Source organism: Arvicanthis niloticus, chromosome 8 (genome assembly GCF_011762505.2).
Source record: "Arvicanthis niloticus isolate mArvNil1 chromosome 8, mArvNil1.pat.X, whole genome shotgun sequence".
Classification (NCBI taxonomy): domain Eukaryota; kingdom Metazoa; phylum Chordata; class Mammalia; order Rodentia; family Muridae; genus Arvicanthis; species Arvicanthis niloticus.
The window spans coordinates 21,714,325-21,740,344 of NC_047665.1; the positions used below are offsets into that span (position 1 = coordinate 21,714,325).

The following is a 26,020-nucleotide window of genomic DNA, read 5'->3' on the forward strand; positions in this document are numbered from 1 at the left end:
TGTTCAACTTTAAAAATATGCTCACAATGCTTTCAGAAAGCCAGAGGCTGAGCTGGGGTGATGTTTGATGGTTTTCTGAATATTCATGGAAATTAAACAAAACCAGAAAGGGTCTTAAACACTTTCTACCATCTTAAATATACATATTTAAGTCACGAATCTTTAAGATGGGAATATAGAGGCCAACCTTATCAATTTTGGGCAGATAATTCTGTGCAAACGCCTCTCATCCCATGTCCTTTGAACATGTTTAATACATGCTATTTACATTTAGTCTGATCCATGTTTAATTGTGTGTTAAAAATAGGGAAGGATTGGAGAATTTTAGAAATGTATATTTATTTTGCCAAATTTTACTGTGTTAAAAGCTAGCATTTTGGGGGGCAATTTTTGAACAAAAGAGTGAAACCAGCCCAGATTAGAAGTAGCCAAGATAACCAAAGGATTCTCTGAGGTATGCATTATGAAGTTGGAATCCCACCAAGTGACTTTTTCAAATTGCTTTCTTTCTTTTCTTTTTTTTTCAAATTTCATTATCTTCCAGAAATTAAAACACTGAATAGATATTGAAGAATAAACCAATTCTTACTTATTTTCTTCTGAGTTGTTCAGATTTTCAATCATAAGAAAAGCCCTGCTTCCACACTGGGGCTTACCTCAAGAGTTCTTTGGTTCATTTTGGGGACAGTTCTTTTGGAAAACCCATATCTAGTTTCTTTTTGCTTTAATTCTCTTCTGCATTGCAAAGTGAGAAGAGCCTGTCCATTTCTGTCATCACAGAAACGGTGACTGAGGTCAGATACACACATTTGAAACAGAGGTATTTTGACATAGAAAGTGATCCATGCAAAATAACACCGTTCAACATGAAGCAAAAATTCTCTCAGGATTGTCTGCCTGCCAATCTATTATCTCTGTCCCCCACCTCTACAATAGGAGAGGTGACATAATGTCTTTATTTGGGAACACCATTGTAAGCTACATTTCAGCCTAACCTTCTAATGCTTTCTTCATGACAGCCTCTGACACCACAAATGAATCCTGTTGTCACAACTGATATGTTGTCATTTGATCCTGACAGGAGCTGATCAGTCTTTCCACCACAGCTATGGGACCAGCTGCTGACATTCTTCAGGCCCTGTTCCGCAGACATCTCTCAAACACAGCATCCCGCTACTACGACAGTCAAAGGAATTCTTTGGTCTATGCTGAACTCAAAATAACCACAAAGACTGGTTCTGACTTAGTGAATTTATTTTTATGATCCAGCTAACTGGTGCTACACATTAAATCAGTGAAAAATTAAAAGTCTGGAATCCATACTGGTTTTATTTATGAAGGAAAACTGTCTGGTTAGTAGAGGCCTTGATTAAATACAGGGATACTTCTACCAGTCCATGGACACTGGTATGTAACTATTGTGATGAAGGAACTGAGTAACTGCCCACCCCCAGCACTACCAAACAGAGTTCCACCTGAGCCTCAGGTAGACCTTTCTGCTTTCTTTACAACGTGTTAAGATGAAGCTTTATGGCATGTGGAGGCATTGGGCTCAGGCTATCTAGGAAATAATACGTGTCTAAAGAATCCACTAGCCTCCAAGGCTTACCAGAGTCCAGACAAGAGCTGCTGAAGTCACTCTAAGGCGCCCCTCAGAACAGACTTTGTTTAACCAGCTGCCCAAGTCCCATGAAAGACCTTTGTTTAACAAGTAAATGTATTCTGGACAGAAAAGCAGAAGCAAAACACACATTGAGGTTTATCCCCATGTAAGAAAGCTTTTCTAGTGTGCAGCAAGCCCTGGGTTGCAACCCAGACAGGACCAACAAATTCCCTTAAATGAACAACAAAAATACTTTCCGAGTAAGATCAGACTGGGAAGATAAAATGAAGCATGTTAAAGAGGTTTGGCAGTAAAGGTTGGGAAACAGCGTAATTACTGCTCTGCCAATAATAGCAACTTTTATCTTTTCTCTAGGCACACACATACACACACACACAACCCACACACACCACACCACACCACACCACACCACACCACACCACACCACACCACACCACACCTCACCTGGGGGCAGGGTGGGGGAGAGAGAGAATTTATGATTTAGATTTGAATTTCTCTTGCTTTTTCATTGACTTTGAAAAATCAAGTAGCTCAAGTTACACAGGCTTGAACTAAGAATCTGCAGAGACTAAAGCTTTAAATACAGTACTAGTGTTGAGGGTACAGTTAGGGTTACAGCTTGAGTTTAGGTTAGTGTTGAGTTCACAATGGCAGAGCGATTCCCAGTCTAGGGAAGTAAGAGAACTTACATTCTGTTCAGATGGTATTACAGGAACAGTGTCAGCTTGAAGTCTGAGATGAGAAGGTGAGTTTGTCTACTTTGGGGAAGTAGACTAGCAGACATATTAGGTTTAAAATGGAGTCTTACATGCATGGAGGTCAGACCAGAAAGAGGACCAGGTCTCTCCTTCAGGAAAAATTCCACCCATTTCTGTAAGGTGTCCTAATATCTTTTTGTATCACTGTTTGGAGTCACCCAATGGCACCAGTCCCAACATAAAGGGACAAGGAAAGAACAGCAAGCTTATGAAAACTGGTCATCTCCTCAAGGTGTCCTGACCACAGCTGGGAACAACTTCCGTGTTTGTCTGCAGAGTCCCTACGGAGGCTAGAGCACACTGTGTAATGTGCTGTGCTTTTCAAGTCAGAAGCTCTGGACATAAAAGCACCTGCCCTTCAGGGGTCTGAGCTATAGTTATTTCTGTGCAACAATAAACAAAGCCAATAGCAACAGGATCTGAGGTGGCTGGTGGCCTGGTGGCACAGCTGACAGGCACGTCATGCCTGTCCTTCAGGGGACCTCACTTAAGTCACTGCTGTGGCTTCCTCAGCTTGGACGTATTTGGTCTAGGGAATGCAAGGAATTTGCTGGCCGAGCAAGTCCATCCATTCTGCTTGTAAGGCTCCTCTCCGTAACTGTTTCCAAAAAAAGAAAAAAAGAAAAATCCCCCAGCAGGCTCTGTCACAGAAGTAGCACCTTGGTCAAGGGGACAGTTTAAGTTTGAAAGAAATTTCTCAAAAATGTACCACACTTACTCCAAAACATAGAATCTGGTTCTTGCTTTGAATCACCACTCCCTAGAATTACTGTCTACCTGTCCTGAAGACAAATAGCTGATGGGAGGAAGCAGAATTATAGGCTGAATATAGAAGTTATTCCTGGTTTACTGATGTTTAAACCGAGAGTCACAGCGACCAAACATGGCCGTGTTAAGGCAATGGGTGGCAGAGCAGGATTTGACAGGCAACTGTCACGGGGCTGTAAGGCCATGGAATATTTGTAGGAGTCCTCTTCTGTCACTAGCTTATATTCAATTTGATAAAGTATCATTAGGCATTAATATTTGAATTTAAGAAAAATAGATAAATCAAGGACAGGTTAATGACATAGTTAAAAAAATCACATTATTACAACTAATGTGGTATTTTTTATTTGTAAATAACCCTCAACACTGTATCTTAAACATTTTTCAGAAGGTAAAAATTGGTTACTGGTGAGGTGTAGAAACTATGCTTTTTCTCATATTTAATTTACTCACTTATGGGTTAAAACAAAAAATTAGCCGTGTCTTAAGGGAATAAACCTAGAAACACAAACTAAATGAATCTGGATGCTTAAGTGGGGAAAGGTGGAACACTTTTGCCATCTAGCGGCAGAATGTGGCCTAGAACTAAACCAGCCAACACAATTCCCTTCTACAAACTCTCCTCAGGACTATGAGCCCAAGACTGGATCTGGTAACAAAAAAATAAAACAAACAAACACCACCACCTCCCCCCCCCCCCCCAAAAAAAACCCTTCACTGTAAGTAGACAATATTAAGAGATATAGATACTTCTCAAGTGTTTGGAGGTTGACTCAATTTCTCTCTGAAAAAAAAATCCACCATGGGTCTTCTTGTTGATTCCCTTCATTGTCCCTAAAACCAGACATTTATGAATTCACAAGGGTTAGGCTTAAAACCTTCAGTGGTGTGTATAACCATTCAGTAAGTCTGAGCTCTTTTCTCCTGTCTGAGCAGGACTTCTCCTCCATTAGGCTTGGAATAGGACTTAAGTGTCTTTTTTTTCTCCTGGATTTTGTCTCTCATCTTGCCTGAAATTTAGGGTCTTCTCTCAATGCTCAGCTCAGCAGATATAGAAATACCTGTTTCAAAAATATTACTTTGAGCCCAAGAAAATAACACAAAATAATAAACTTTGTGTGCATTTGTGCACACAAATGTCTCATGTTTCTGTTTGGTTTGATTGGGTTCATGGTCTGTGTGGAAAGGCAGAATGAGAACATTTTCTGTTGCAAAAAAAGTACACTTCAGTTTAGTAAATGTAAAAATTAAATAAACACCAGTATATGTGAAAATTGTGTATGTCCTTAACACTATATAATTAGGCTACTTTTTGTCCCAGTGACATTCATAGGGGGTGGCTCTCTGCTCCCTTCTTAAGAGGTTAGCCTGGCATCTCCCTCAGAAATCTTTTTAAAGTCTAAATTCTGACTAACCTTTGACTCCTGAGGTTCCATAATGCTGTGTGTGTGTGTGTGTGTGTGTGTGTGTGTGTGTGTCAAGGTCAACATGCTAGATGCCTTCCCATCACTCTTCACTTATATTTGGACTTTCTCCACTATGAGTACTGGAGATGAAACTCAGGTCATCGCTCAGTGGCCAGCACCTTCACTCACCGAGCCATCTCACCAGGGCTTCCTTAGTTTTAGAGACGAGAGTCTATACTATATACTAGACCTGGAACTTACCAACCAGGACTGACTAAGGAGCAAGCACGAGGGAGCCTTGTGTCTCTGGGACCCCAGTGCTAGAGTATGGAGGGACATACCATGGCTTTTTACATGTGTGCTGGAGCTCAGAGCAGTCACCACCACCCTGGTCCTGTGACATAACTGTTAGAATAGTGACTCTTAGAAATATATGCTTATGTGGCCCAGGATTGGTTTAGGACAAGAGTGGCTACCGTCAAATATAAAGCTGACTAACCTGTCTTCCAACTTGCTACCTTTTCAACACTTTCAAAGTCCACAGGTGAGACCAGCCCAGCAAACACTGACAGAAGACCCAGAGAGGCCATGTAGTTGGACTTTGTATGACTTTTGTGGAAGCAGGGATTGGACCCAGGATCTTACAGATGCCAGGCAAACTGCCTCCAAGCCACTTCACTGGATTAGTGAGCCCACTGAGAACAAGGTGAGAAGAGACAGAACAAAAACAAGCCAAGACTTCAGCACTGTATAAAGTTTTTAAAGACAGGTTTATTTATATATAAGTGCATGAAATTGAATACAGAAACTTTATTAAAATACTGTATATTACAAACTTTAATCCAATAAATTCTGTGTAATGACACTGAAGTGCTGGATTCACTTGAACAGATGTTCTGTGTGTTTTCAGCAGTTCACCCTGTATAGTACAAAGAGGAGAGCCATGTGCAGATGGGTCTCGGAAGTTGTCCTGGGACCAGATGTGGATGGTCTAAGTTGTGCATCTTTCCTTTATAGCAGGGAATTGAACTGCACTCTTATCTTCTGAGGCCAACTTTCAAGAATCAAAATAACTTGCATATGTTTATTGCTGCCCTTTGAAGAAAATGTGTGGTGAAAAATAATTTAAAATAAGGACCAGCATCTCTGAGGCTAACCTGATGCTTACTGCGATTAAAATACTTAAAATTCACTGCAAAATTTGTGTCTCCAGGGAGTTATGCTATATACACAATGAGATTTGTACATGACTTGGGAAATAAAAAAATCGCTCATATAAAATTAAAAATCAATAGTATACAATATTTACAACCTGTTAGGTATTACATATAAACATAGTTTAAATAATCCTTCAAAATGAAATTGTTTTATGTAAACATGCAATACACATACTCATACAGTGTAGTTTATAATCTTAACAGAAGGGGAAATCATGTTCACATAACACGGGTACTTCATCAAACACACTTCTGTCTGAGTATCACCCTCCAACGCCTATTCTTCCTGTCTTTAAGCTTCACAGTACATTTAGTATTTCTATTGTAAAAATAAATCCCTGATGGTAAACATAATTCTAAAGGTTACATAAAGTGGCTGCCTCTGTACTACAATAGTAAACTAACACTGTCCACACAGGAATCTCTAGTTTACATAAAACTCAACTTGAAAAGCCCACATTTAATTTGTTTGATTACATTGTTCTAATTTCATACTTACTTGGAAAAAAAAGAAAGGAAAAAAAAAAAAAGAGAGAGAGAGAAAGAGAAAGAAGAGGAAAATGCCCCCGTGTGGTGAAGGACGGTAAAAGCAGTTGTCATCTGTCATAGTGGCTGGACTTGTCTTCAGTGGCCCACCCTAAGCTCTGGAATCTCTTTGCAGGTGGTGTGCACAAAGCCAGCTCATTGATGCCAAACCCCAGACCTCCCTAAGTTTACTTTGCAAAAGGTTCTTAACTTTCAAGGCACTGAGATACCACTTAACTTTAAAAAAAATTAGCTAAACGGATCATCAGTGGGCTGATACGTTAGTTTCTTAGTATCTGCTGGCTGAGCTATACTTGTGCTACTTAAAGTCACATTAGCACATAACTAAAGCTGCTCCCTTGTCCTGGGACGTCTTAAGGCAGGGGTTCATGCTTAGGCTAGAACCATGGTAAGCGTTCTGTCAGATGATGTGTCTACAATGAGCTGAGGAGAGCTTCCTATTTGTTATCTAAACAGGTAGAACTCATGACTAAAGGTGTGTACAGGGAAGAGTGAGGGTGTTTCTAAATCTCTTCATGGAAAACATATCTCCTATCATAAACACGAAGGCAGAAGAACTATGCCAGGAAGAGTATTTTTCTCTCTATTCCATTCCAAGCACTTTCAGTGACTAAACGTAAACATTTTGACTTAAAAAGAAGGAGCCATCCACAGTGGTACACACCTGCAATCCCGGTACCTGACAGGCTGAGACTGATCACAAGTTCAAAGACTGTCTGGGCTACGGAGTGAGACTCTATCTCAAAACCCAAACCCAAACCTTTAAACATCAGTAGCACTCTCAAGCTATTGTTCATGTAGACACGCCTCTAAACAAGCTAATGTCTTGAAAAGAATCCCAGTATACATCTAGGAGGAAAAGTGCTCGGCTTCTGGGGTGCAGATGATCAGCATCAGAGTATAGAGCTAGGCATTCCCCCAGAGGGGAGGGCTTATCACTGAGCCTAGCCACACCAGGTGTGGGCACAGGGCATCATCTAAAGGGAGACAGGAACATCTCATGGACTGCCTGCCTATCCTTCACCCCAACCCCTGCCTTTAATGCATCCCTTTCAATGAGATAACCACAGCATAAACATGGGCATAGACCAGTACTTCAGCTTCTGTCAAGAACTGTACACATATAAGTTAGGATATATGACATCTGCTTTGGAAAGGAGAGAGATTGTTAGAGAAACTGCTAAATAAATAATTTTTTTTGCAAAACCAAAAAGGCCATTATGTATGTTCAACACACGAGCCACACATGTGAAAGTGAAAAGGCTGATCTCTTAAATTAAGAAATGATTCTGTGTCAGAGCTCAGCTTGCTCAGAAAGGTGAGTGCTGCCGTTACCCTCATAAAGAGGCCCCCAGTGCAGCACCTTGCTTACTGAAAACATTTCATATATGAAACACTAATTTCTCCCAAACAGATTCTAGCTATAGTCTAAGATAGGCAAATTCAGAAATTAAGCCACCACACTGGATCACTACAGAAAACAGGGACCCTCAAGGACAAATCCACCACACACAGAATGTACTGTGAGCACGTGTGTTTTGTAGAGCCCACACTCACTGGAGCAAGGCATTAGCAAACTTCCATCAGGAAGGAGGAATTATGCTTGCATAACACAGGAAATTTTATCATATATGTTTTTGTGTATTAGCCTAACAATATTCCCCCTTTGAATTTCCCTCTCTTACAAATGGTACTATACATTTAAAGAACACTACATTTGAAAATCAAATAATGTCCTTTATATCCTGAACAGTTTCAAGGGTTGGAAAATTATGGATAATTAGGAGACTACTAGATGACTATCAAGTCTAACCACTGAAAAAATAGCCCCTGATTTAAAAACAAAACAAAACAAAACAAAACAGTAATCTACCCAGTCCCACTCAACCTAGTTACCAGACTTCTCTGTAATCTAAAGTCAGAAATTCCTCAGTAATGTTTGCATATTCTTTATGTCTTTTAAACAGATTAAATAGGGATGTTTCTAAAGGTTGAGACATTTGTAAGAAATGTTTTCGATAGCAAGAACACTTGTCTGCAGACACTTCAGAAAGTGCTCTCAGCCTCCTTACTCAAGTTTATAATAATGGTGGTATTTTTTTAGGAGAGAGAGAGAGAGAGAGAGAGAGAGAAGAACACACACCAGTGACAGACACAAAAGCACGGGCAGTACTTTGCATATGGGACCCAGTCAATAATGTTCTGAGTCAAACCACAACAGAGCAGTAGGAACTGGCAGTGAAGGAAATGCTGGCCACACCCACTCTTTCTACATTAACCAGTGGTGACTAGAACCTGCAATGTATTCCTATTCACCCTTCACAACTACCACCATCAACTCCCCAGTCTCCTTAGAAAAAGTTATCTGTTGACTTTAAGAGGCAAAAAGGAGGTGATGAAAGTAAAATTATATGAAAGGTTTTTTTCCTTAAAATTTTCAGAAAAAATTAGAAGCGGATGAAGGTGAATTTCACAAAACCCCATCCCAATGGGTATGGCAAATATAACTTTGGAATTCTACTGACTGTCTTGAGCACTTACTGTCAGATACATACTGTTTACCCACAGGAGGTATTAATCAGTTCAAAGTGAAACCTGAAGCTAAGAGTGATTAAATGATGCTCAGACCAAAGTGAACCAAGTGACAGAGCATGGATTCCAGCCTGTCCAACTGGCTTGGAGTCTGGTCCTTGTCCGCTAGTTCATAGCAACATCTAAGACACTGAAATGTTCAACTCAGAGGATGAGATGGAAAAAGAAAAATGAGGTCATGGGAGGAAGAAAGGATGAGTCTCAGGAAGCTATAAGGTACTGTGCCAACCTTTTTGGGGGTTTGACATTGTTTGTCCAGTTCCTGGTAGACTCTGAAGGAATCCTATTTCAGCCATCCTAGTACACAGGGGATCCTAGTACACATAACAGAACTCAGCAAACCAGACTGGGCGTCTCAAAGGGGCCACCTTGCCTTCTGCAGAGCAGATGGAAGGTCCTGGAAGCACTGTTTCCTCCAGCATTCTCTGAACTTAATCATCCTCTTTCTTCACAACACACCTTATTTCCTTTCTTTCACAAACAAATCCACTGAAGGCTTAGAAAAGGAGCTGTGGAATTCTGTGTTGCAAATACTAAAAAGGGTCCTGGGTAAGACTTTAACACTGAATGACATGCATGGGGATCTAAGCTAACTGTCTCCTGAGAAGTCAACAGAACTGGGTCAGGGCCCACGTCCTGCACCTCCTTCCTGGGAAGTTATCAGGCTGCACGCTTAGCTTACGTGAGGCCGTGGTGCTGAAGAAGAAAATGTGCTGCTAAGCCATGGCTGGGTTCTCAAGGAAGCGGAACTAGCTAGTCAGTGAAGGCTTCTGTCAGGTCCAAAACAAGGGTCCCCAGAAAAACCTTAGATACTCTCCAGTCTATTTAAAAGATCATTTAACTGAACAATACATCAACTTCTTCAGAAGAACAGGAAAATGTTCATCAAACAAAGCTTTCCAATAAGACTGTATTCATATATAGCTATCTATATATGTATATAATGATATACTTGTGTGTATATATATATATCATCATCAAACACTTTGTCTCTATAAGAAACAGCTTCTTGAGAACTTCACCATATAAATAGACTTATAGACAGTTTCATAAATCCACACTACACAACTGTATTTCAAAATATCAAGAGTGATAGTTACAAAAAATCCCAATGGGAATAACTGAAGAAACTAAAAATGCCCCTCAAATTAAAAGTGCACACGCATTCACAAACACAATTCTTAATGCAAATTAGCTTGACAATGAGATGACTGCAGGACAGTCTATAAAGTGGTGATTAACCCTCTTAGACTTTCATCCTAGAGCAGGAAACAGCTCAAATCTCTTTGGTCCATTCACTCACATATTCAATGTGTCAAGTTAATTTTTAGTTAGTTTTAGATTTGAACAATGGGCTCCGTATTACTTCAACATGATAACTTTCTTAGATCATAAAATAATCATGTTAAAATAAATATTTGTTCTGTACACAGGCAATGTCAGTGACAGTAAGTCTCACACTGGCACACAAAGCTCTAAGCTGCTGACGAGAGCAGAAGCCAGCCAAACAGGAGAGGAGAACCAGGGTTATCTGGAAAATATGCTTACTTAGTTTAAGTTTAGAAAACAGCAAGAATACAAAGAATGAGTGGGAAGAACAGGAGGCCGGGACAATGGAATGAATCAGTTTCAGACTTGTTCTCTGACATCTCTAAGGATACAGATTTGCTTATTGGTTGACTTTGGGGTTGTTAAATGTCCAAGCCACATTATTAGTAAGTCTAAGTTGGCTGATGCACTGGCAAAAGCAGCTCCTCCAAAAACTGATAATATATTCTTTTTGTTAGAGAAAGGGGGTATGGATAATAAAAGCCTTAAACCAAATTAAGTTAAAGAGCTCAAAGTGCTACACTATATTTTAGATTACCTATAAATTCATAGTTTCTACAATGGATCTTCCCTTAAGTTAGCATACTTGTAATTACAACTGATTAACACACACACACACACACACACACACACACACACACACACACACACACACACACTCAGTTCAACCAGGGTCTGTACTTTCTCAACTTTCTTGTATTTGTAATAAACAACTGTATGTTTTTCTAAACCTCCTAAAGATTGTATAAACAAAGTACATTTCTACTGTTAATGAATGTGAGCTGAGACTCTGTTTGACTCAGGTAATAACTTAGAAACACAAACTGAACTCATACCACTAACATCCCCCTTAGATAAAGGTTCTGTGCTGTCTTGCTATACTCAGACTAACTGCCAAGTTGCAAACGAGCACTCAGTGCCCCAGTCTCTGCACGTGCAACCCCAGCCCCGCCACACAGAGTGGGACAGCTGACCGCTCTTCCGATGTAAGGTACTTACTGTTTTCTATAAATGAAGTGTTCTTAACCTCAGAGCCTAATTTAGGCTATTCTCTAAGCAGTTAGCACTCCAGAATCAAAGAGGTCCAAGACACATACACAGCACACACAATCCCACTGCAATGAATTAGAAGGTTGTGCTTCGTGATAGAGGCAAAAACCTTCAGAAGGGTTGAAGAATGTAACATGCATCTCAGACTTTTCCTTACAAAATTTATAAGAAAAATGTATATTATGTTTTTATGACACACAAGTGACAATGTGTCTGACTCATAAAGGTTTGATCCATATAAATAGAGTATGCTATGAGGGGAACTATGAAGGTGTAGGCTACTGAAAAGTATGCGCCTACAAATCCACCTGCGTCCACACAACAGCCCAGCTAGTCCTCTGTTAAAGAGACTAGTGGTTTTCACATAAATTAAATAACAACACACAGACGTATTAAAGTCCCCGAGTCCCAGAAACACTCAGCTTTACAAAGCAAACACTTTCTTAGTAATGAAAGCCCACTATCTGACATTTATATGGGAGTTAACGTGACAAAACAAAGCCTGACATGACCTGAATCCATGTCAAGTACACTGACAGCACTCACCTACATCTACACTTGCAAACTGTCACATGATCAATGTTAACAGAAAGGAAAGTTTGGCACATAGATCAATTTCTCAAAACGTTCCTGTAACTTAACACAACACTGTTGAGAACGATGATTTCAACACCAATGTTAACCTGATTGGCAGCTAAACAAGGTGCTTCTTCTTGCAGCTTCACAGAGTCTTGTGCACCTTGCCCGGGATGGAGGCACATAAGGTGCAGTGCGGTAGTGCAATCGCTTGGACGCCAGAGGGCAGGCTTTCCACACGGCTCAAGGGCTGCCCTAGGTGTTGACTTCCTGGGTCCCTGCTTGTACCATTTCATTTCAGCTGGTTAACAATACATTTCCGGGAATGTGTACACCCATTTCCTTACTGAAGCAGACATTCCCTCAGAACTCAGAGTGTGGCGAGGATCCTTGAAAAGGAGATGATAAGTGTCAGTACAGTCTGCCCCACGCCCCACACCAGGGCTTCCAGGGGGGCCATGTTCTTCCCGGCCACTCTGTAGATGCCGGCCACTGCTGCACCTGTGAGGGAGGGAAGCAGAGCACAGAGTCATCCAGGGCACCACCGGACACAGGGCTGCTACAAGTCACCTTTCAGTTTACCCAAACAGAATACCTCAGCACATCTTCACCGATATTTACTTCTCCACATGGCTGGTAAAGTTACCTTTACCAAACACCATAGAACCTCTTAATTCAAGAATGGTGCTTTCAACAGAAAGCTACAGTACATGGTTCATGCTCTCATCGCCTTTAATGTAAGGATATTTCCAGTAACAACTGCCACTCATGTTTTACTCCAGAATAAACTCTCATCCCCTTAAAATACATACACTGAAAAGGAAGAAATAGCTGCTGGCCCCAGTAATTGTGCACCAATTCTAGCCAGCAGCCACAGCAGAAGGGACTTATGAGTACCTCACAACTCAACTAATGAGGCTGCAATAGGCAGCCTGCTCCTACCTCACGGCATGCCTCAGGGAAGGAGAAAATGCTGCAAATAAAACTACAACTGTAAACTTGGAAGCCAAGTGAATGGGTTCAGTATGAGAGAGGGCCTTAAAACCACAAGGAAGGAAGGAGGGAGGAAGGGAGGGAGGGAGGGAGGGAGGGAGGGAGGGAGGTAGGTAGGTTAGAAGAAAGGGAGGAAGGGAGGGAGGGCAGCCAGAAAAAAAGAGAGTAAGAGAAAAGGGAAGGGGAGGGGAGCAAAGGAGAAGGAAAGGGGAGGGGAAGGGAGGGGAGGGGAGGGGAGGGGAGGGGAGGGGAGGGGAAGGGAGGGGAGGGGAGGGGAGGGGAGGGGAGGGAGGGGAGGGGAGGGGAGGGGAGGGACAAAAAAAGGAAAAGAAGTAGAAAAGAAAAGGCAGAGGGCCAGGCACAGCAGTGCCCCTTTCCATCACAGCTCTCAGGAAGCAGAGGCAGGTGGTTCTCAGGGAGTTCCAGGCCATCCTCTCTCAAGCAAACATGGGTTGGTGAGATGGCTCAATGTTTAAGAGCAATGACTGCTTTCTCAGGGAACCTGGGTTCAATTCCTAGGATCCTCATGGTAGCTCACAACTATCAGTAACTCCAAGGGATCCAATGCCCTGTTTCGCCTCCATGGGCAGCAGACACATAAGTGATACACAGGCATACATGTAGGTGAAATGCCTAAACAAAAACACATAAAATGTAAATACTGTTAGTATTCTCCTTAAGCCCATTTTGACATTTTACACTTACTAGCTTGTAGCTGTTCAGTAACTGATACACTTTAATTTCTCTATCTTTGACTACACTTTGGTTGTTTCTTCAGTCCCAGTCTGTATCTGGCTTGTTGCCAGTCCACTCACCTCGTCATAGCACCAGGCCTCTGTGAATTCTTCCTAGACACAACTAACCAACAGTCACAGGATTTCCTTACACCAGTACAACCAAAGTGTGACCAAGAAATATCATGCATATCAGTTATAGATGGTGTTTAGGGTCTGTGCAAAGCACAGAGCTTCTACTGAGAAAACAGTTTTCTCTCTAATGAAAGGGCAGATGGGTTCCTTAAGTGGACACGTCCCAGAACCTCCCAATAAGTTCTAACAAACCCAGACTCATGCTTTGAGAGGATTCAGCAGATACACTCTAAAATTCTTATTAAAAAAAAAAAAAACAACAGTCCATCAACAGCTGGCTGCACTAACTTTGAATTACCTATGGCACACTCACTATATACCACTGCACCTCCACAACACACTATAAAACCAGAGGCCTAAGAACTATGGCCCTGCTGAGAGAATAGAAAAAGAAAATGAACAAATCACAAGAGCTGAGAGACATTCCTAGATGTTGAGAACAGAGCAAACAAGAAGGCAGCACCCACAGACTGATCAGCAACTGACCGGTTACTTCAGTGGGTACTTGTGTAAAAACTGATTTACCGTGTAGAAGGGGATCTCATCTAACACCAAACACAAAGGTAGACTTAGGCCAGGAATGAGTTACAGCTGGACTACCAGATGCCTGTTTCTGTGACTAGTTTTCTTTGGAACAAGTGGTGTCCATTCATTTTCCCACATCTATGCTTTGCACTACAACAGTAGGCTTAAGTAACAGAGATTATTGCCTCCTGAGTCTAAAACATTTATCATCTGTTCCTTTAAGAAGATTGCTCCTGATTCTTTGTGGTGGTTTGAAAAGGCGTGGCTCCCACAGACTCGTATGTTTGAATGCTTGGCCCATAGGCACTATTAGGAGGTATATCCTTGTTTAAGTAGGTGTACCTTTGTAGGAAGAAGTAGGTCACTGTGTGGGGGGTGTGGGGGGTGGGGGGGGGCTTGAGGTCTCCTATGTTTAAGCTCCACCCAGTCTCCTCCTAGGTGCCTGCAGAAGACAGTCTCCTCCTGGCTGTTTTTGGATTAAGATGTAGAACTCTTGGCTCCTTCTCCAGCGCCATGTCTGCCTGGATGCTGCCATGCTTCCCACCATGATGATAATAGACTGAACCTCTGAAACTGTAAGCCAGCTCCAATTAAATGTTATAAGAGTTGCCTTGGTCATGAGGTCTCTTCACAGCAATATTCAACTCTAGATGAATTAAAGGCCTTACTATAATAGGTAAAGGTCTAAAATAAAGGATATATATCAGTGTCTTTTTATTTTGGTATGAGACAAAATATCTTAATGCCCCAAATTATAAACCCTAAGTGGGAAACAAGCAAACAAGCAAACCTGTAAGCTATATATATATTACATTGCTATTTAAACACTTTTACTCAATAAATTCACTACATGAAGGGAATTGGTAAGAACCTGGGAAAAATGATTTGCAAAACCTAAAGCCACCTGAGGCCCTCAGTGTGAATACATGAGAAGTGTCTGTAAGGCAGTAAGAAGAAGTTGGTGCAGCCAAAGTAAAGCACAGAATCAAGCAATGTGCAGGAGAGAAAGCTTTGGGAATGTGTGTGAAGAAAGAGACCTGAGACTCACTAGTACACAGAGAAATGCAAATTAAACCAACCAAAAGATGTCGCTCTACATCTTTACATTAGCTGAAATATTTATAAAACATTAGACAGCTAAATGGGGAACAATACAGAAATAAACCAATTTTTTTCTTTTTTAAAACTTTACTTGTAGCAGGGTATAGTGGCACGTGCCTTTGATCCCAGCACCCGAGGGGCAGAAGCAAAGGCGGGCAAATCTTTGAGTTCCAGACCACCCTGGTCTACAGAGAGTGTTATAGGACAGCCAGGGTTACAAAGAGAAACCCTGTGACAAGCAAGCAAACACCCATACCCACAACACACACACACACATGCTCTCTCTCACACACACACACACTTTCTCTCACATACACACTTTCTCTCTCTCTCACACACACACTCTCTCACACACACTTTCTCTCACACACACATACACACACACTCTCACACTCACACACATACACACACTTTCTCTCTCTCTCTCTCTCTCTCTCTCACTCACACACACTCTCACACACACTTTCTCTCACACACACATACACACACTCTCTCTTACACACACACACACACACACACACCCCAAAAAAGAGCTCTTTATGTACATGGCAGGGGCAGGCTGCACATGCTCATATGTAAAGGTGAGAGAAGGGTGCTAGGTGCCTGGTCCTTGGTGTCCTCTCCTGTCACTCTCTACCTTACTCCAGAGGAGTGAACCTCACTGAACTGGAAGCTCACCACTCGGTAGCTAGGCTATCCCAATGCCCCCTACTCCCACCATAGTGCTGGGGCTACAGGCTTGCATGGCCACACCCAGGGAGCTGGGGCACCAACTCAGGTCCTCATATTTATACAGCGAGTACTCACACGTACTGAGTTACCTCCCTAACACCACTCCAACCCACCTTTTCTGTTTAAAACAAACTGGGCAGTTATCAATACAAACCAAAATGAAAAGAATAAACAAGCAAAAAACAATGACATATCACTTGTTCTTGGAAACAAAATCTAAGTAACAACATAATTGTAGCAGGATATTTTTCCTACAAGTTGGGAGGAGCTAAGCTGGGAGGAGTAAGGAGAGGAAGATGAGGAGTAAAGAGAGGAAGAGGAGAAGGAAGAGGAGGAGCTGGGGAGACAGCACCAAAGAGAGGGGAACATGGAAGCAAATGTTTACTTGTCTCTAGCACTCAAAGGTAGTGGTTGTATCTAGGTTGGGTATTGGGTTACACTTCTAATTGTAAGGGGATCTTGTTATTGAGCATTACCAAACATATAAAGCCGTTGATTAATATTTAAGCATTAGAGTCTCACTCCTACTGGGCACACGTGGATGGCGGGATGGCCTGGATACTGCCCAGCCTTGTGGAGACAGCGTGGAAGATTGGCAGAGCCATCTCCCACACTGGTGTCTCGTGGGTGCCAGGGCTGGTGTTTCTGGCTGGCCATTCCCAGCTGTGGCGCACATGTGGCCTCTGGCTGCCATAGCTTGGACAGTCGGCTTGACCAGTGGCTGTTTTTAAATATTTACTGCAACACATAATGGTTATGTGCCAATATTCATCCCATCAGCATCATACTGATAAGGATATTTAGCAACTGCTGAATTCAATGTATGGCTATGTAAGCCACCAAAAGCTACATTGAGAAAAGACATACAGGGGCTGCAGAGATAGCACAGTGGTTAAAAGCACTGACTACTCCTCCAGAGGACATGGGTCTGTTTCTCAGCACCTACATGGTGGCTCACAACCATCTGTAAATCCAGTTCCAGGGTATCTAATGTTCTCTTCTAACCTTTGACAACACGGCATGAATATGGTATACAGATATATATGAAGGTAAAACACCCCTATGCATAAAATAAAAATGGAAAAGATTTTTTAAGAACAAAGAGAAAGAGAAGATATACAGCTAAATATTCTAGACAATTTTCTTAATTCATCTTTGCAAGTCAAAAACTTACTAACAAAATATTTCTGTGTATTCTTGCTAACCCAAGAACCAAATTTTTTAAAGGTGTGCGCTACCACTGCCTGGCAAGAACCAAATTTTTATCTGAAATTGTGGCCAACTTATTATTTTCAAGGATTTCTAAACATTTCATTGCAGTTTTAAAAATCACCAATTTATCACAGTTGTAATGGAACAGGAAGTGGGTTGTTATATGTACATATTAGACATAAATGGAGGTAGAATTAAATTCCCCACACAACGTTCAAAATCTTACAGTGACATATCCACACGGTTAGTGTTTACAACATCTGAGCAAACTGCTTCTCCCTCCACTGCTTAAGCCCCAGTTACAACAGTAGCCAACTCCAGTACCAGTGGATCCTATGCCCTCTTCTGGACTCTATATGTACTGCATGCACAAGGTACACAGACATAAAGACAGGCAAAACACCAAAAGGAATCTTTTAAAAAGGAAAAATAAAAAATATCTACTTGTTTTCTGTGGCCTGCAGGGAAAAACTCCAGACTTTCTGGTTAGCTTTTCAAGACCCTTTAGTACCGACTACAGTCTCTTCTCCATGACTCTCAGAGAAACTAGGAGCTAGATCTGAGTCTGAACTTTGTTTCAAACCCAACCTGTGACAAAGTAAGCAAAAACTCACAGGATAAAGTCATACAATACTCCAAACACAAGCCAACTAAGGGAATCAAATATTAAAGAAGGGATTTTTAAAAAAGAGACAAGTCACTATTTTCCACAGTATTTCATTGCTGTCTTGGTATCAGGAGACATATTTAGACACAGGAAGACCCCTCTCCTCTTCAGGTTAAGATATATGAGTCACTCTGGAAAGGTGACAGAGGGAACCCTTATACTATAAAACGAAGGCCTTCCTCATATTCTGTAGCTAGAATCAATGGAAAGAAAGAAGTCCCTTGTGGAGAACCCCAAACAGATGTAGCAGTAAGTGGCCCGCAGTATAGAAGACAGCCCAAAGGGAATGCCTGCCTGCCTTGTAAGCCTATGTCTCAAAAGCAGCAGGGAAGTAAGTCAGCAGCCATAAGCACAAGCCAATAAGAAAGCAGCTGTGGTGCTTCCAGGATGCAACTGGGTTCAGAAGCTCAAGCAGCAGCCCCAGAAACCAGAATTAACTCTCTCAAGTGCAGAGGTGGAGTAGGGCCAAGTTCAGTGTCAGAAGAACAAAACCAGGTGACAGGTTAAGAAGCTCCACAAGACAGCTGAGCAGAAAACTTGTACATTTCCTGAACAGAGAAGTTTTGTCATAAGTGGCACAGGAAAAATGCAATGTTGTCACAGGCAGATGAGCCCACAGACTCAAAGGCATTCTTAAATGACAACTGCTACTGTTGGATTTTAGTGCCTACCTTCTCTCCTTAGTAGACAGTAGGCATACTTAAAGCAGAAACTACTTCTGCTATAAACACTTTCAGACTGAGCCAGTAATGCCCCTTGCCACTGCCATTTCTCACAAATCCATGCAGAGCAAACGCACACAGTGAAGTGCGCTATCTGTTTGGTGAGAAATCAACTCACCTTTGCCTTCTAGGCTGTAAAGTGCTGAGGAGCAGTCTACATGAAAGACAGTTTCTTTTACAATAAAAATATCACTTGCCAAAGCAGTATTTGCATATAAAATTATGTCCTTAAACAAAACAAGTTAACTTACTAGTAATCATTGCTCCAGTTACAGAAGCCAGAAACCCGATGCTGACAGCAATGACGGAGATCACTCTGCCCTGCCTGTGCCTCTGTAGCATCACAAACATCAGCACGCCTGCAGCACCGTGGACAAACAGAGAGGAGAAGAGAGCCCAGAGGAAGATCCAGTACCACATCTCTGAAAGGGAAAGAACAGTGTTAGTCCTGCTACAGAAGGATAGTTCAGAAGACTCAGCCAGCAAACGGTGAACATCCATGGCTGGGGAGAACCTGAATGAGAGAGTGGACATACAAAGGCCTAGCCTGCTATCTGGTCCACAGCACTAAGGCAGTCAGTAACTATCATTAAAGCTAATTAAAGCTTGATAGGAGAATTGCTCCACGATCTCAAAAGGTGAAGGCCATGCTGTCGCTTCCTCTCCACATCCCATTTAGAAAGTAATCCATCAGCTTGCTTCCTGTCACTGTAATAATTTACCCGGGACTTCCACTGTCTTTTATGCTGTTTCAACATGCTCCCAATGGACTGTTCACTGCTGACTTAACCCAGTATAGAGCATGCCCTGTTTATGGCTCTCCGGCCTTCATTTCCTTTCTCCCAGGTCTCTGCTGCTTTGTACTATCTACACACTTCCCATAGAGACTGATGCTCTGTACTGGTTAACTCCATCTCCCTGGCCACATCCAAGAGGCATGTACAACAGAGGCAGCAGCCATTTTGCGTGGGGCTAAACAGTCCATTTCCCTGGGAGATTATGATTGGAATGTACTGACTCCTCTCCATCTCTAGGTAACTGAAGTTAAACCTGTTTCCTCACCACACAGTGCAGGCCATACCAATGACAAGAGGCCACCAAGACTAACATTTCAGCAACTTCCGAGGCCTATGACATTACTGTCCTTATACAGAAGATAACATCCCAGTTTCTCTATAATTAAGCACCCATTTCATGTGAACCAGTTCATGAAAGTTTGCTTCTAACTGAAAAGCCAACTACCATGTTTAGCCATCCTGAGAGGGCCCTCTTTGGTATGTAAACACTCTATGAGGAAGGGTCTTCTCTGCTGTTTGTGCTACTTGTACTTTCTGTCAAGTCATTATGAGGGGGCACTTTTTAAAGTAAGGGCTATTTTCCCAAACATCATGGTAGAAATTCGTAACCACACAATTACCATGAAAAACAGTATGGCAGTTCCTAAAAAACCCTAACAACAGAACTACCATATGATCCAATGCACTTCTTGGTGTGTATCTGAGCTGGTTAGGCTTTACTGACAACTTGACAAAACCCAGAGTTACCTGGGAAAAAGGACCCTCAATTGAAGAGCTGCTCAGATCACACTGGTCTGTGGCTTTGTCTGTGAGGGATTGTCTGGGTTGATGATTGTTTGAGTAGACAGTCATTCCTAGGCTATATAAGAAATCTAGCCGGGGACTAGAGAGACAGCCCAGCTATTTCACCTTCTCTTCCTAGCACCCAACATAGTAGCTCAAAACTGCCTTTAATACCAGTTCAAGGGATCCATGCCCCTTTCTGGCATCCATGGGCACCTGGCACATGTAGGCAAAATACTCACACACATAAAAGAAAAGTAAGTAAACAATAAAAAGCCAGTTGACTAGTTAGCATGCCAAAGTGAATGGGAGAAGTCTTACGAGGCCCCCAACACTAGATGAAGAGCTATAGGCAATTCATGACTACTGAGACAGGCAGAAATCATTCTTCAGAGATTAACCTCGTAATTGGTATCTAACACCAAGTGGTCACCCTGAAAAACATACACACAAGCAAACTAAGTAGACTCAGCATGTTCTATTTATATGTATGTACATGTATATAATGAAAAAGAGAAAAATGTCTTGGTAATTAGGAAAGAAGGGGGGAATGAAGGGAGGGAGAGAGGAGAGAGAGAGGGGTAGAAGTATTAAAGAAGAAAGGAAGCAAGCAAGCTAGCTAGCCAGTATGTATTTTGCTTATGTCCTAAGAACTTCTATGAAGCCAGAATAGAGTGATGGACTAATTCCTTAGCAGAGGAAATTTCAACACAGCATAGCACCAAGTCTGTAATGTGGTTATTACTGATTACTCTGATGCAGACCTACAAGAAAAGCAACAGGTAGGGCAGGAAAAAAAGAATGAATAGCATGGAGAGGAAGAGAATGAGGCTGTCATAAAGACATTTGCCGGGGGAAAAAAAAAAGGCTGTGATTTTTAGAGAGAAAAACATTACAAAGGAAATCTTTGTGCTCTGCCCTGGGAGAAGAGGTACTCTGAGGGCAAGGGCTCTCCCAGCTAAGCATACAACCTGTGACAAGAGAAAGTCTAAGGGGGTTTCTGTCTGAAGAAAACAAACATTTAGCCAAGAATCCCCACAGCTTCAGTATATAGAAACTTCTGCAACTATGGTTCAAGGGAAGGGCAGGTGTCTATTCCACACTGGCATCTGAACTTGGCAAGTGTCACCCCCATGCTCTGGTTTTCGAGGCATGAAAGATGCATGATTAAGAAAGTCATTGGTTCTTTCTCCAGAATTTCAGAGAGCTGGTCTATTTGTCGGGATTCTCTGGAGAAGCAAAACTGATAGAATTAATTTATACATACATTAAAAGGGGATTTATCATGCCTGGCTAATCCAACAATAGCTGTCTCCCAAGAGAAAAGCTAAGAATCCTGTAGTTATTCAGTCTATGAGGCTGGATAGCTCAGCAGTCCCGAGCTGGTGCTCATGCTTCAGGAAGGTCCTAGAGAGGGCTGCTCATATTCAGTTGAAGACTGAAGAAGTACGTTCTAATACCAGCAAAGGAATACCCAAACCACTGGATAGATGAATGTTCCAGAAAGAGTGAAAACAAGCGTGCAAAGAGCAAAAGCTCCCTTCTTCAATGTTATTAGTGAGAAGCCTCCAGAAGGTGTGGGCCAGATTTAAAGTGAGTCTTCCAACATCAAATGATACAGATTTAGGGTGGATCTTCCATATAAAATGATCAAATCAAGGAAAATCCTTCACAGGTTTGTCCAACTACTTGGTTTTAATTACTTCGGACGAGGTTAAGTTGACAACCAAGATTCGTCATCTCAGTGCCCGAGGCCAGGCAACATGTGGCAGGGACAAAGCCTCAGAGAGGGCATTGTGTTAAGTTGTGAACTTTAGAAGTCTGTGTTGTGGCAGAGATCCCAAGATGCTTCGAGATGCCAGAGCCATGAGTTATCTGCCAAGGAGATCTGCCTAAAGCAAGTGGAACAGCCCATTAGAGAGACACGTGTTGCAGGCAGCAAAGCTGGAGGAGCAGAGCCACTAAAGCCCTTTGAAACTTTAACTCTTAATACTGGCTGTGGAGACAGAAGATTTGGTGTTTTCGCTGCTGGGTTTCAGTCTTGCTTTGGTCTGGTATTTCTTCACTATATGGAATGCAAAAGTATATTCTGTGGCATTTTATGTTGAAAGTATATAATTTGTTTTTCAGTCTCACAGTTGAGTCACAGTTAAGAAATTTTCTTGAAAATACCTCATGTCGTAGAAGAGACCTTGAACTTCTGAACAGTGCTGTAGCTGTTGAAAGACTATAGGGACTTTAAAAGTTAGACTAAATGCAATTTTTATTCATGGGACGGCCATAAGCCTCTGGAAGCCAGTGGCAGACTATGGTGGTTTGAAGGAGGACTGTCCCCCGTTGGCTCATGCATTTGTGTACTTGATCCCCAGTTGGTGGTGTTACTTGGGAAAGATACAGAACCTTTAGGAAGTGGAGCTTTGTGGAATGAAGTCCATCACTGATCGGCTTTGAGAGTATATAGACTCACTTCCCTTCCTGGCCTGTTCTACCTCTGCTTCCTGTGGGTAGAAGAAACACGATCAGCCAGCTTCCTTCTCCAGCCACCATGCTATGCTTTCTCTACCATGATGGACTCTATTCCTCTGGAACTGTAAGCCAAAATAAACCTATCATCTTTAAGTTGATTTTGGTCAGAGTATTTTATCATAGCAACAGAAAACTAACTAATACAATACCCAAAGGATGAAAGTGCTCCATACTCAATGGCCTTTAAGGCTCCTGTAACATTCCCACTTCAAGAATGGGGACCTAAAATCATTTAGAAGATAGGCTGAAATTTGGGAATAGATATAACTTATTTTTACCCTGGAAATATAGAGTCCCAGCTCCAAAGCTGTTTAACAGATGAATGTTTGAACTGGAGTTTGGGTCACCCACCCAAGCATAGCCTATATACAGGATTGTTCATGTAGGAGGAGATAAGAAACCAGGACTCTTTCCTGCCATTTGTAGGTGGAGAACCAAGGACAGTTCCTGCTTGTGACCAAGGACTAGAATGGAATTGTTCACTTTTGGGAACCCTTCTCCTAAACTGCATAGCTGATTTCTATCTCCTATTCTCATCAATATGTCTGACCAGAGATAAAATGGGGGTTTCTCTGTTCTCCACTTGGGATTTGGTTATTACTAAGTGACCCACAGTACTCGTAAAGATCATATAATGTATGTCCTTCTGTGACGTCAGTCTACTCAACAGATGTACCCAGTGTTCATCCAAGGTGAACCATGTGACATAATTTTTTCTCTTTTTAAAACTGAATCATTTCCCATGATCTGTGTATGTGATGTTCATTCATGGATTGTTGCACACTCGGGTTGCTTCTGCCTCCCAGTTGTGGTGGATATGCCTCCTTTTCCTCTGAAGACACACCCTGCTCCTCGTCTTGTGTGCCAAGTAGCTGTTTGCTGGCCTCAATGCCTAACTCAAAAGGCATGTTTTCCCTTCTTCTCTCTTCTCCTTACTCCTGATAGCTGCTAGGAATTCCAGCCTGCCTTCCCCACTGTTTCGTTTTGTGTTTAAAACAAACAAACAAACAAAACTCCAATAAAATTATCCTTGAGCTACCTTAAATTCTTCTTATCCATGAGACTAGAAGCCAAAGAGATTAATTTCTTGAGTAACATGTGGCATGTGACCTCTCAGGTGGAGCTCCCAAAACCTTTAGTATAGGGAAAATCCAGATGTTGAACTGGCATCTGAAGTGAGCCAGTCCTTGGGACTGAGCCCTTGACTTGTGGGATCAGGTGTTACTCCAGGTAAAATGTCAGAATTGAACTGAATGACAGGACACCTAGTTGATGCCTTGGAGAATTGCTTGTCACACTTGTCACAGAGTCTTCCCTGTGAGAGTAAACAATGAATGTGTTTCATTATATGTTTATTTTTGTAACCACTATTTTAAGAGATAAATAAGTTAAAATGTGTAAAGCATGGATATAAATTTCTAACATTTATTTTTAAGTCAAGACAATAAATGACAAAAAATTACAAACAAAAACTATTTTGAAAATGAAGAAATGTACAAAAGGGCAACATAAGACACATGTGTGCTGACGGGGCTGCTCTGCACAGGCTACCAGTGAGTCACTGTGTGAGCGGTGCGATGTGCACACCTAATCCTGTGTGTGCACTCTTGCGCCTCCCCCTCTCTCTGTGCGTGTCTGTGTGTGGAGGGGGGAGGGGTACAAATGAGAACAAGTACATCCACGAGTCTGGAGGAAGCTGAGTACGGTTGGCAGATCAAATCAATGTCAGTAATTCAGCTGCGACACACTGTGGGCTTGCTTCTAAGACGTGCCATCAGGCCAGCTGGATAAGAGGCTTACCAGTTCTCTCCTACATATTATTTCCTACCGCTGCTGTGGAGTTATAATTATCTCAGAATGAAAGGTTTAATCATTAGGAAGAGAAGGACAGAAATACACAAAACAAAATTGACAGCATGGGCTCCCCTGCTAAACACAGAACAGACTCAGAAAACTTGATGGTTTCAAGGAAGAGACAGCTGATCTATTTCACAATGTGTGCTAAACAAAATACCACACATACTTCCCAACCATTAAAGTAGAGACTCTGGTAATTAAGGAAAAAGGTGCTTTCCTATTATAGTCAAACAGCTTCAATTATAAGTTGTATTAAGAATTCAAAAGCTTAACTAGTTCAGCAGATATCTGTATATTGAAGGATACACTCAAAGTGAAATGTAAGGAAGGGGGTTAGTGTCACCAGGAAGCGCCTTCCACATCCTACTCTGGGCCAGCACAATCTCATGGCGATCACAAACACTCTAGTACCAGAAGTCAACAAGAGCCTTGTGTCCAGCAAACACAGGAAATCTAAACACATTTTCTTACCCCAAGGTCTTCCTCCGTGTCCTTGTAATACACAAGGGAGTAATTCTTGACTATATAGTTAACACATGGACACAGGGTTACCCAACATGCTGGGATTATTTACTCACTGAATACATTACTCTCTATAGTAAATGCACTTAGTAAGGAAAAGGGAGTTTCTCAAGTTCATTGTTTCATAAAGATCCAAAATATCAAAAGAACAATACACTACAATACACCCTCATGAGGTCCCGAGGTCCAGTTCAGTGTCATCTGTCAAGTTAACTCTCTGAACAAACTACCCCAAAGTTCAATTTATTTGCATAGTTCCATTTTACTCTCTCTTAACTATGCTATACTAGTCATCTTACAAAGCACTGACCTCTGTTGCTAATATTATTAGGTTGGATTCAGAGTTGCTACTACTATTTTTAATTTTCTGACATTTCAACATGGTCTTCAGGGTAGAGAGGACCTCCTGAAATCTTGGTCACTCTGGGCAAGCAAGTCTGTCTAAGGACCCATTCCCTAGTGGCAATCACAGAAAACCTTTAATTGGCTCAAGTAAAGAGATCTATAGGACCTCAGTGACAGGCACCCACAGCCCTAAGGAAGAATAATAAAGAAAAAAGGGTACTCTCAGAGCCTTTTTCTCATTTGCTGTGTCCACCAAACAATGGATGTCTAGAATGTATTCATTTGGAAAGGCCATCTGAGTATTTGTACTAAAACCATCGTATCAGTTAATAAAAGTCGGCTCCGATATGATGTGCAGTATGATGGAACTGAAAGCAGTGCATTTCATTTAATTGCAGCACATATATGTTGGGCAAACACAAGCCCAACATATATTTGGGAGGGGAGGGGAGGGGAGGGGAGGGGAGGGGGCGGGGGAGAGGAGAGGAGAGGAGAGGGGAGGG

At 41.9% G+C, this 26,020-nt stretch overlaps 1 protein-coding gene across 2 annotated transcripts in view; it reads right to left on the minus strand.

Annotated features, from left to right (window-relative positions):
- Positions 1–5,307: 5,307 nt before the first annotated feature.
- Positions 5,308–26,020, minus strand: part of Tmem170b (transmembrane protein 170B) — a 36,823-nt gene continuing 16,110 nt past the window's right edge. The window contains exons 2-3 of one of the 2 annotated variants that reach the window (XM_034510187.2): positions 18,939–19,109; positions 5,308–12,367 (exon numbers count right to left, since the gene is read on the minus strand). In XM_034510187.2, coding sequence (XP_034366078.1) covers positions 12,237–12,367; positions 18,939–19,109 — 302 coding nt within the window. In that variant the 3' untranslated portion in view covers positions 5,308–12,236. The remainder of the gene's footprint in view (positions 12,368–18,938; positions 19,110–26,020) is intronic. The other variant, XM_076939133.1, reaches the window with a different exon arrangement.